Source organism: Gossypium raimondii, chromosome 8 (assembly GCF_025698545.1).
Source record: "Gossypium raimondii isolate GPD5lz chromosome 8, ASM2569854v1, whole genome shotgun sequence".
NCBI classification, from domain to species: domain Eukaryota; kingdom Viridiplantae; phylum Streptophyta; class Magnoliopsida; order Malvales; family Malvaceae; genus Gossypium; species Gossypium raimondii.
The window spans coordinates 9673939-9685795 of record NC_068572.1 but is presented as its reverse complement, the minus strand read 5'-3'; the positions used below and the strand labels follow the sequence as shown (position 1 = coordinate 9685795).

Sequence of the window (11857 nt, the reverse complement as noted above, 5' to 3'; positions counted from 1 at the left end):
AACAATTAAGTGGAGGTTCCACTAAGAACTAATTCATTACCAGTTACCACTTTGTGAGTTGTGACCGAAGAAGACTGCTGGTGCCCCAGCCAAAGATATGGCTACTTTTCTATTATTTTACATGATTTTTTCTTACCATTTTACTTAATTTTTTTATTGATCAAGACAAAGAAGTTGGTGGAAATTTGAGCATATTATCTACATTGCCTTGGTCACACTATTAAGTACGAGCTAAACCATATTTTCTTTTTAATCAATGTAATCATTACTCAAGGAAAATTTAAAGGGAAAAAAGCTTGATAAATAAAATCATATTTCAAAGTTCTAGAAATTTTATTACCTTCTCCTTTTTTGCAATAAAAGAGAATTGAATTGAAAAAGAGCTCCAGCAATGGAGATGAAGAGGAAGCGGTTAGCTAGATAGCAATGGCTCTTGGAAATACTTTTAAAGTTTTGCGGCTATACTCCACTAATCCGCTAAAACATCAACAGCTTCCCTGCTGATAAAAATGTCAGAATCTGAAAAAATTACGAGATAAAGGAGAAGAACCTTAATACGACATTTCATGCATGCTTCTGTCGCCCAATTTCTCCAACTCTTCTTGTGAGAGTAAAGTCTTCTTGTCACTGCTACCAGTCTTGTCATATGGTTGAGCCATTTTTTTTAGGAACTGCACTCCCAAGGAAAAAGAAGGCAAAACTTAGGAAACCGATCACAATGATCAGATATGAGAGCCATAGCTCATTAACTTCTAATATGGTAATTCTGATATTTAAATATTGAAAATATTAATACTTTGTATCATCATATATAAACAAAGAAAAACTGATACAAAAATCAACCTTCTCCAGGGTCTATGATCTATACATGATTTCAATCCAAGCACACAAGTCCGTAACAGACAAAATATGCTTTTTAGTATAAAAAGAACAGTCAGAAGGGTCTCAACTTATAATCTTACCACCTCAATGATTCATATAAAAGTAATTTTCTAAGGGAATTCAAATGACTTCAAAAGTCAAAACAACTCCATTTCATTACTATATCCTTGATTTATATATACAACTAACCATTGGAGAAAACCTTGATTATACTTTTGTTTATATATACAACTAATCATGTTATGGTCTAGAAGGCATTTATCTTTTTTATCCCAAGTGTTCACAAAATTTTCAAGGATAAATGGAAGGACACACCTCTCTTGCTATATGCAGAGCCATGTCAGTGCTCAAATTCAGGTTTGCATCTTGTAAATGAGACAGTATCCAACTTGGCAATTTTGAGCGCTTGTCATGTCGGCTATACCTGCATTAATTAAAAAATCAACTAATAAATCAGAAGTCCAATTGAGCATGAAAATAGGAAAATTTTCAGGACATGGAATTATTAACAAATAAAAGATAATAAAAGATGAGTAAGATACAGAAAAATCACAATGAACAGTCTAGAAGGCTCAAAATGTCATCTTACAGAACTCTAGCAAAGCTTCCTTATTGACTCCTTACTATACTAGCTAAAAATATGAAAGATGCCAAAAAGAAATAGATTCAATAAAGAAATACCAAACTTTCAGGCCCAATTTTCATAGCCCTTAACAAGCAATTAACAGAATAACAGCTTCCAAAAATTTCAAACATAGGATGTTTATTTCCAGCCATAAAATTAAGACAAACAATAAGAGCCATAAGTTCACATACTTTGCGCAGGTAACTGAAAAAGGCAATTCTTCTAGCCCAAGGACACAACTTCTAATTTCAATATACAGGAAAAAGAGCAGGGAGATATATAAACCTCTTATCAGCAAATATCATCATCCCATAATCAGCCTTTGAACGGATAACTCGGCCCACACATTGAGCAGCTTGCCTCTGCTTAATAAAGTCCCATGGTCAAGAAAACAGGTGTCACATTTCATGATTACATGTTAAGGAATGCAAGTCTTTTTTTTTTTGGTGACGAAGATGGATTTAGAATCATACCAAGGCGTCAAAAGTAAGAAAATCTCCTTCCTTTATCTGGAATGTGTCTCGTAAATACTCCAACCTTGCCAGCAATATCCTGAAAGAAAACCGAAGTTTATTGACATGCAAACATGGAAAGTCTAACTTAAGCTACTTCATTAATAGAAAACAATTGTAACTATAGATTGCCTATGCCTACAAAGTGCAATAAGCAAAATGGAAACTGGAAAGGTAATTAAATGATTTGATTTCACTCACTTGCTCAACGTATACTGGAAAGGTAATTAAACGGTTCGATTTCACTCACTTGCTCAACGTATACTGGAAAGGAACACCAATCATGATTACTAGTCTGCCATAATGTCGATCAAAATCTATACCTTCAGCAACCTTTCCTCTGCAACATACATGAGAATTCCAAGTAATTTCATTAAGATGTGAAAAGTTACGTCCCCTCTCTTTATACTAGATACACTGCTAGTATGAAGAAATCATGATGAAGACAACCGGTTTTGGCTAAATGGAACCAAAGACAGAAACAAACTTAGAATGGCCTTAACAATCTAGTGACACTAAGCCCATGACCCTGTCTAACTACCAACGTATATAGCACACTCTACTAACAAAGATTAAAATTACACATTTCATTATCAATGGTACCTGGCAACAGAAAAAAATACTGCACCTCTTCCACAGTCACAAGCCCTGCGATAATTGTCCAGTGCCAATGTCGTTTCTACAACATCTTGCGTCTCAATGAAGACAAGCTTATGTTGCATTATTTCCTACAAGAGATGGATTAATAACATTTCATCTGGAAAACGATATATATCTACTTTCAGTACAAATATAAGGTTATTCACAAGAACCAGTCCTATATATAGGAGGCAAGGGAAAAAAATGAAAGAAAATAAAGAAGGGTGGAAGCCAGAAGGGAGTGAAAATTGCCCAAATTCCTTGCACATAAAAGAGAGAAAATATCCTCACCTTCAGAATCCCAGTGTCATTCCAAGTGTTAATAATTCCATCCATGTATGAATAACTGACAAAAAAACAGACAATTCCATCAGGGACAACGGAGACCATCTCCAACAAGAGCTTCCCATAATTCCTCACGACACCAGGATCACTTCTCATATCAAATTTGGTACTAACAGGAAGTTGATCGCTGCAAGAACAAGCTAAATGGTAATTGACACAAAATGACTATATTTATGAGGCTTCAATATCTTACAAGTTACAATTTTGTAAGTTCAAGGTAAAGATTAAAATATGCCTACCTTCCTCGTGTGAGAACCATTGGACATATGCAATCTCTAGTCAAGGACATTGTAAAGCTACGACTAACAACTGGATGAAAGTTAAGAAGGCGAGGGTACAGATCAATTGGGCTGAGTGTGCCAGATGTAATAACAACTGATTGGAATCGATCAAAAACAGGCTTTATGGCAAGTGAAGCATCATGACAGCTAAGCTGGAATGCCAAATCATGAAGTTTAGTAATATTAGATGACTAAATAATATCAGATATTAATAATATTCTAAGTGAAAAAATGTGTAGAATACACTGGAATGCAAGCACTAGGAAAACCATTAAATTAGATTGCAGTGTGAAACAGAGGCATACAATGATGTCAACATGGAAAACGAATCATCTATATGACCACATCTGACAAATAGATGTTATGAAATTAAAGATCCTATACACAAAAACTAATAACAATGAAAATTTATCTTCTTCATTTTCTTCCCCTACAAAACAACACAGAGATGAAGCTTCCAAACGCAGGGTCTCAATAAAAAGGGGATTTTGGAAATTATCACAGGGACATGTTAATGGTAGGAAAAAACCCTTATGTTATTTCCATGGATATGGAAGTTTGTCAACATACTCAAATCACTAATTTAGAAAAGAAGAAGAATAACTAAGACCAACCTGCAAGACAGGATCTGGAATATGTGGCATCCTTTCATCAAAGGGTTCAATAATAGTTGAAAACCCACGACCATAAGTGCCTACAAGAGTTGCAAAGTCACATATTGTTTGGATGTGTAAGAACTCATCTGTGTCAGTTATTTCTAGGGTCAACATGAGTGAATGCAAACGATCATAACAAAATTTCAATGTTTTCTGGTCAATTCCAGCATGACTACTGATAGAGGCAACAAAACCAACAGGGCTTTCTTTCTCAACATTTTCAGTGTCCAGTCTACCACTTAGATACTGAACCAATCTACGTAGAACATGCAAGAAGTGCTCAGCTCGACGGATATTTCCAGGTACAGCTTCCTTTAGAATATCATCCGGTAAGGCAGGATTTGAAAGCCAGTTGTCTGTGACTGCATGGGAAAATAGTAAAATTGATGGTGTGCGACTATCATCAAAGCAAAAGAAAAAGTGATGAAGACATTTAGAGAAAAAGAACTTTCCACATACTAGGTAGGTTTCCTCTCAGCGCCAAACCCTCCACAAGTCGGTTGTATTCAGCACGAAGTATGCTTGTATCAGTGGCCTTGAACCTTCCTACCATGATCCAATTCAGAAATTGACAACGGTATAATCCCCGAGAACTAATCTAAAAGCTGCGCCAAAATATTTATGGAGAACTACTTGAGGCATAAAGAATCCTACTAAAAGAATACATACCTATCAATCTCTTGACTTATCCTACTAAGATTCCTTGTCGCTCCTTCAAGTGTCTGTCTCCTAACACTAACACTAAGTGCTTCAATACACACATTGTCAATATTATGAGCCTCATCAAAGACCACAACGGACTCTTTCTGCATTTCCTTTGATATGATTCCAGCCACCTTTGGATCAAGCAAATATTGATAACTATAAACAACCACATTTGCAAACTGTACCATATGTCTAGCCAAAAAGTACGGACACCACCCTTTCTCCTTCCCAAAGGCCCTCAACTCCTAAAAGAACAGTGCCAAAAACAGAGATTACAAAAATGTTACATCAGTTGTAACATAATCAGTCCAATATAAAGATAAAATCATTCCTTTTGTCGTTAAAATTTGTGTTCCTTTTACTTTTTAACTTCAAACTAATATTGTAACATAAACACTTTATTCTTTGCTTTTTAAATTGTTGCGCATTTTGCTTTCTACTTCCGGACGCAAACAACCAAAACGCTACCTAAATAAACTTCAAAACTCGGTTCACAATTGGAAACCGAAACTCAAATTATACACTGGTTATATTAAAATACCTGAAGGGTATAAACTCCGGGTGGCAACACGGCGGCAGAAGCAGCCTTCTCATAACTCTCAAAAAACTCACACGTAGTCACATCGGTATTCTCCTCCGCCAAAGCTCGAACCCAACTCGCTGTCAACTTCCTACACCCAGCATCCACCGAATCACGGTTCTCCGCGGCTACAACCGTTGGGTTGACGCACAAGTTCTTCCTGGAGGAAAGCCCAATAGCAAGAATCCTAGCTTGGGGTCCTAAATGTTTAATCTGGTAATTATGCAAAATCTTTAATTCGGCCAGTGTTTTTTCCATCTCGTGGACAGTGCGTGTACAGTAAATGAGCTTCATGGGGCTTTGAGGTTTGGAGAGAGAGTAGCTGGTGATGAGAGATAGTAACGCGATGGTTTTGCCGGTTCCGGTAGGCATTTCGAGAAGGCAATGTCCTTTGGCATCTAAGGTTCGTTTCAGTTCGATCATGTAAGAGTACTGTTCCGGGTAAATGTGATCATAAGGGAAGTAGACGGTGACGTCTTCGATTTGGAACTTCATGGTTTTCTTTCAAGTATTTTTTATGGATTTATTCGGATTCAAACAAGGTAGATAGTTTAAGGTTCAGAGGGTTGCAGAAAGAACGAAGACTGAGAGTTCATTCACTTCGACCTTCGGCTCCATTGGTCGTTCATCTGTTCTGGTTTGAGTTGAGTTGCTTTACTTCTCAATTAACAGAAAATTACAGTGGACCAATAGCAATAGCTAGCCCGAGACTTATGCTTCACTTCAGCACTGGGCCCCTGGCCTTTTAACTGCCGAGCCATTAACCCCCCCCCACCAAAAAAAAAAGTATTTGACTTTGCCCTTTTCCCAACTTATTCTGTTTGATTGCCAGTAAAATATTTTTCGTAAAATAATTTCGAGAAAATATTTTACTTTTCTGTAAAATAATTTACTGGAAAATATTTTCTAGTGTTTGATTGAATCTGTGTAAAATATTTTCGACTGCTTGGCAGATTTCCTGGAAATATTTTTCGAAAAAATTGTTTTTAGATATATTGATATATATTAATAAATTTTTATATTTTAAATTATTTTTACATATATTGCAATGATTTATTTATAATAATACTCAATTATTAAGCTACAATATTAATCGTTATAAATTGAATAAAATTAATATCAAATAAATTATTTGTAATTGTGTTAAAAAAACAAGTATTGAATAATTAAAAAAACAAGTTACTGGAAACTCGATAAACAGAAGCAATTTTCTACCGAAAATGAAGGAAGGAATGAAGGAGGCGATAGAGAGGAGAGCACGGAAAATGTCTTACGGAAATTTAAAGGGTAAGACATTTTCCCTAAAATATAACCCATTTTCCCTTGTTTTGGAGTTCTTTTTCCAAATAGAAAATATTTTCCGCCAATCAAATGCTGGAAAAGTTGGAAATGATTTTCCGGAAAATCAATTCCTTCAATCAAACAGACCCTAAATTTAAAAGGGTTAATATACTAACTTAAACTTGGTAATTGTTCCCATATTGGGGCTTGAATCCTTTTTTTTCAAGTTAAGCCCTAAATTTAGAAATTATTCTGACATTGGTATCTATACTTTTTTATTGTTCAAGTTAGTCCCTAAACTTGATAATTATTTCCATATCAAATCAAGGCCTAAACTTTTTTTGTCCAAGTTAATCCTTGATATTTCGTTAAAAAAGATTGGACCAAAAAAAATTTTCAAACGCCAATATAGAAACAATTGTCAAATTCAAATACTAACTTGAACAAGAAAAACTATTCAAACCCCAATGTGAAGAGTTACCTAATTCAGACCTCAATTTAGTAACAAATGTCAAGTTCAAGAACTAATTTAGATAAAAAAAAAATGTTCAAGCCCAATGTGAAAAATATTGCCAAGTTCAGCCCCAAACAGTGTACAAACCCATTTAAAAACCTTTTAAATTTGAGAGTAGATGTTGATTAGGTTTCATTGTCATTGTCTCTCAACATCCTCGTTTCACAAATGTTTCAAATCTTGGTTTTCTATGCTTTAACCTTTGTAACCAAAAGAAATATTTTGGTTATGTATTCGTCAAATAAATTGCCTTTGCATAATTGTATTCAAGTAATGCTTAAACTTTACAGATTCTAGGGAGCTACAAAACGGAGGAGTCAATAAGACAGTATAACATACAAAGTTGAAGTTCAGATTGCAGGTTATAAAGCTGAAGTTGAGTGTAGCAATCGGCCATTTACAACCACAGCCATCAAACTTGCAGCTTTGTCAATCAATTAGTACGAACTCTTACATCTATGCATATAGAAAGTATAACAAGCCTCTTAATGAGACAGGAAGACAGCATTTCATCATGGGTCAATGAACCTCTCATTCTTCTTCTGGTGTCTTGAATGCTATGCCTTTTATTGCATGCCGACACTGAAACCTGTAAAGAATGAAATAGGTTATAAGCAACGTTGGGATAACCTCAATTCATACACTTCTGTGAAATCCTCTAAGATAATTTGATTTAAATATTGAACCATATGTAAAGACTCGCTTTCAAGTTAAGCAACCTTCAACAAGGTAACCAGCTGCTAGGTTTTCTTGTAAATGTGTGCAAGAGAACATCAATACAAATATTGATAGTCACTTAACATCTACCAAAGTGGTGGGGCACCTTAGTTTGCCAATATCATATGTGTGAATCACCTTCTGCATGCTTGAACTAGAAAAGTATAACCTAAACATACAGCTTTAGAGTTGAGAAAGACTATGTTCTCAATGTCAATATGGGGATTTCACAGTCAGCTTGAAACCATTCTTACAATGACATTCATGGCCGTGTACTACAGTCTATTATTACAAAATCAGTCTCTTAGTTTAAACCAGAAGTTCAAAAGATAATTTTGAAGATTGAACCATCTTGACTTTACCTATATTAAACCTTTTCCCTGCTTAAATTTTTTCCAAAAAGGTTTATTACATAGAAGGGGATCTTAATTTTCCATTTGAACCAAAATAGTTAGATCTGAATTCTGAACTACAGCAGTTGACAACAATTATGATACAAAGTAAATAAGTTAGATGCAAAGAAGCCCTGTACCAGATTAGATCATTTGAAGAATCTATCCCTGTTGATCTGCCAGGCAGTGAATTGTGATCCTCATCAATTTTCAAACCTTGGGTTCTGCATCTAAACCGTAACCTGAAAGGCACAATCTGGGAAAGGAAAGATGCATCAACTTACTGCTTACAAACTAAAAGTGGAAATAGCAATGCATATAGCTAACACTAGTGCATAAACAATTTGTTAAATTGTAGTTTATTTTATGATTTCATGGGAGATCTGAGCCCCCGCTTTACCTTTTTACTGTATCTGAAGTCACGTTTTGGAAGAAAATGCAAGGGCAGATTGAGTGAGGTGGGAGCTTTAACCATCAGAAACAACTTTGTAGGGCCTAAAAAACAATGAACAGACAGCCATTAATTTAACTTGCACAGATTCACTTGCATTGACAACAGAAATATTTCAAGGAACTACCTGGATAGGAACTGGAACCTGCATCTTTCGAAATCAATGCCCTAATAGCCTGTTCAACAGAATAACTATTTACATGGCGCAAAAAGTGCGGTTCATAATTGAAGTAGAAACAGCAGCAATAGGTACCTTCCTTGAAAGCCATTCTGCTGTTTTGCCTTTGATGAAATTAGCTTCAGCGGACGGAGCAGGATTTGCATGCGAAAAACACAACTGATAAACATGCTGAGGCCGAATTGGACTTGTACCAAGGACCAAAATAACCTCATGAATGTTAGGGATTTGACTTATTAACAATTGCAACGCACTTTGAAGACTTGAAATTGTACTCATAAACTTTTCCATCTTTCTGATCCCTTGCTTAACCTCTCTCATTCTGCCAATGTGCTTTCGTCGCAAAGATGCCTTTAACTCAGTTTTTGCAAGATCCACCTCCTAAAACTCACAATTCTTAGGGTGCAAAAAAATTATAAAAATGATAAATTTAAGGGTTTTTTTTTTAAAAGTGCAAATAAATGAACCAACAAAGCTAACATACCAATTCTTTGTATTCAGTATGCATTAAGTCGAATTCAAGAGTGATATCCTGCAAAATTCTGGATATGAAGTATAATTTACAATGTAATTAGTATTATCCTATACAACATTGTTGATTAAAATAAATGTATTTAAAAGGAACAGTTAAAACTTTAGAATTTCTATGATATAAAATTACAAACTGATTAAATATAAGCAAAAGGATGATGGATTCGAAAGGGATCCATTCGTTAAAATTCATAATAAAAAACAGAGAAATTAATTATTCATTTTTTTCTTATGAGGAGTAAAGAAAGCAAGGAACATACGAAGGGATTTGCTGATGCATGTAGAGAATGAAACCGATGGTGTCCTTGACGACATGGAAGATGAGGGAGCCGTCCAAGCACTCGGCCGTCGTCTCGATCTCCGTGAACTGTATCTCCGGCTCTGAGCTTCCTTCTCCTTCCGTCGATTCCATTTTCTTCCCCCACTTTGGATCCTTTGAAAACTTTCTGATTTTCTTTCTTTCCTTTTTTTTTTTTTTTTAAAAATTTGAATACAAGATTGGAGGCGGGATACAGAATCTCCGCGGTCGGAATAGAAGTATAGAACAGGTGAAAACACGTGACCCAGCTCACGTGCTCTGGAAACATTAAAAATTATTCAACGCTTCATATAATCTTTGTTTATGGTCCAATTTGTTACTTCACTTAAACATTTTTTATTAATTTAGTATTTAAATTTTTGTTCGATTCGATATTCAAGTTTAACTGTTTTTTTTAATATGATATCTATTTTTTTTTATTTGGTACCTAAAATCTATTTAACAAACTCTTTATGCACATGTGCTAGGTATATGCATTGCTATTTCCAAAACGCTTAGGTAAAATGTTTTATTAAGTCATTATTTAAAGGGTAAATTCTATCAACAGTCACTCAATTTTGGATAGCTAACAAAACAGTCACCTAGATTTCATTTCAGTTACTCAACTTTTGAAAAATAACAAAACAGTTATAAAAAAGTGATAAAACAATTACTGATTAACAGTTTTCGTTAGTGTCTTAATGGGAACACTGATGTGGCCAATTAACTTGTTGGGTTGGATGTCCACAGTGAAAACCCACCTAACTTAAGAAGAAATTGAAAAAAAAAACTAAAGAAACCCCTTAACAAAGAAGAAGAAGGGACTCTAAAAAAAACAAAGTCTTCTTTGCCTAATTTGGCGGGGTCTGATTCTTTACCATTGAAACACTATGTCTTTGCTCTTCTTTTTCTTCTTGGCTCTCTTCCTCTGTATCCTTTTGCCATTGTTGGCAGGGTCTTGTGGTTTTTCTAGATTGAGATGTGGTTTATTGTTCGAATCCCACGTCACTAGGAGGCGGCTACAGAAGTGCATTGGGGCACCTTTTCTTCAAGACCAAGGACATGGTTCAGGCTGTTGAAGCTCTTGACTCCGTACGAAACAAAGTCTCCTTTTCTGTTTTTGGGTTTCTTGATGGAGAGGTCTCCTTGAAAGGTAAGGCCACTCCCACCCTATGTTAACCTCACTAGTCATCACTTGATATAATGTCAGCATGTTTATCTTTAACTGGCAGTACCATGTTTCCATATTGTAATTGTATGACTAATAACCAAAATTGACTTATGGGTTGGTTCAAGCATTAGCATCTAGAATCCCATTTATTCATCTTTTCTGTGAAACTCAATTAATGTGATGTGAGATTGTGGATGTCATCTCCACTGATACATGTTCCTTCATGCATTGTGCAGGAAAGCTGAAGATCTTGGATCATCAATGGGTTCAAGTCATTTTTGAGCCACCTGAACTCTTTATACTAAACTCTTTCATGCATAATTTGTTGTCCATTGTATCTATTTCAGTACAACCATTGGTATACTTTATGGAAAGAAGGCTCATGCTTCTTTCCTCTGAATTCTCAGTATCGAATCTCAAATATAAGGTACAATGTATCAAGTGGCGAACGTTACCCTGTACCAGACAAATCAGCTCCAGTTTACATCACTGTCGAAGATGGTGGAAATCAAGAAAGTCTAGCTGGAAGGTTAGTTTGATGGCATGTTGCAACAAAGACAACAATGATATTTAGCTACTTGTTTACAGTTAATCTATTACAAACTACATACCTTGCTAAATTAAGCAAATGGTTTTTTTATTCTACAGATTTTTAGATCCCCAACCGGAGTATTCTGCATTCCGAGAAGCTAGTTATGGTCATTTGACGAGATCCAAAATAGGACACATGCATTCTACCATTAGAACCGCAATGATGATGGGAAAAAAGTGGCAACTGACTCGTTTGTATTACACAATCAGTACTGGTGAGTACAATCAACCTTAATCTGCATAAGGCTGTATGTTAGATGAGGAAGCATCAAAGTCTGCAGTGAAACAACTAATGACCATTTCTAATAATTTTGCTGAAATTTCCCAATTGCATGAAGCATTTTTAGAGTGGTTGCATGATATTATTAGCAAAATTTTTAGAACAAAATATGCAGTGAATGGTATATGTTGTAGGAGAATTGATTCACTTGAAGATATGGCTGTGTTTTGTTTCAAGTCAAGCAATCTGAGATGAAGAAAACTAAAGAAGCATTATTTGAGTAGCGTG

The 11857-nt window shown here is 35.3% G+C and overlaps 2 protein-coding genes across 3 annotated transcripts; both read right to left on the bottom strand.

Annotated features, from left to right (window-relative positions):
- Window positions 1-296: 296 nt before the first annotated feature.
- LOC105790737 (general transcription and DNA repair factor IIH helicase subunit XPD) lies at window positions 297-5884 on the bottom strand. 2 transcript variants are annotated; one of them, XM_012618485.2, is made up of 12 exons: window positions 5187-5884; window positions 4610-4890; window positions 4400-4482; window positions 3899-4302; window positions 3243-3436; window positions 2950-3130; window positions 2623-2747; window positions 2270-2359; window positions 1981-2059; window positions 1793-1869; window positions 1198-1306; window positions 297-671 (listed from the first exon to the last, which is right to left on the bottom strand). In XM_012618485.2, exons 1-12 carry the CDS (start codon window positions 5718-5720, stop codon window positions 552-554), a joined length of 2277 nt encoding a protein of 758 aa, XP_012473939.1. In that variant the 5' UTR covers window positions 5721-5884; the 3' UTR covers window positions 297-551. The 2 variants fall into 2 exon arrangements, 1 of the variants encoding a protein (XP_012473939.1); XR_008198557.1 differs by lacking the exons at window positions 297-671; window positions 1198-1306 and having other exon boundaries at window positions 1803-1869; window positions 2221-2359.
- A 1438-nt stretch (window positions 5885-7322) lies between these two features.
- Window positions 7323-9791, bottom strand: LOC105790736 (hypothetical protein). The gene is made up of 7 exons (XM_012618483.2): window positions 9550-9791; window positions 9243-9300; window positions 8834-9139; window positions 8708-8756; window positions 8530-8624; window positions 8270-8385; window positions 7323-7609 (listed from the first exon to the last, which is right to left on the bottom strand). Exons 1-7 carry the CDS (start codon window positions 9699-9701, stop codon window positions 7552-7554), a joined length of 834 nt encoding a protein of 277 aa, XP_012473937.1. The 5' UTR covers window positions 9702-9791; the 3' UTR covers window positions 7323-7551.
- Between the last annotated feature and the right edge of the window lie 2066 nt (window positions 9792-11857).

What these genes read in the sequence shown, in the direction of transcription:
- LOC105790737 (XM_012618485.2), bottom strand. Translation starts at nt 5,720, where the DNA reads ATGAAGTTCCAAATCGAAGACGTCACCGTCTACTTCCCTTATGATCAC. An exon ending in TTCCAGATCCTGTCTTGCAG is followed by an intron (nt 3,437 to 3,898) that starts GTTGGTCTTAGT and finishes TTGGCATTCCAG; the next exon opens with CTTAGCTGTCATGATGCTTC. An exon ending in ATGATATTTGCTGATAAGAG is followed by an intron (nt 1,307 to 1,792) that starts GTTTATATATCT and finishes TAATTAATGCAG; the next exon opens with GTATAGCCGACATGACAAGC.
- LOC105790736 (XM_012618483.2), bottom strand. Translation starts at nt 9,701, where the DNA reads ATGGAATCGACGGAAGGAGAAGGAAGCTCAGAGCCGGAGATACAGTTC. An exon ending in ATACTGAATACAAAGAATTG is followed by an intron (nt 9,140 to 9,242) that starts GTATGTTAGCTT and finishes TGTGAGTTTTAG; the next exon opens with GAGGTGGATCTTGCAAAAAC. An exon ending in TCTTCAAATGATCTAATCTG is followed by an intron (nt 7,610 to 8,269) that starts GTACAGGGCTTC and finishes CATTCTTTACAG; the next exon opens with GTTTCAGTGTCGGCATGCAA.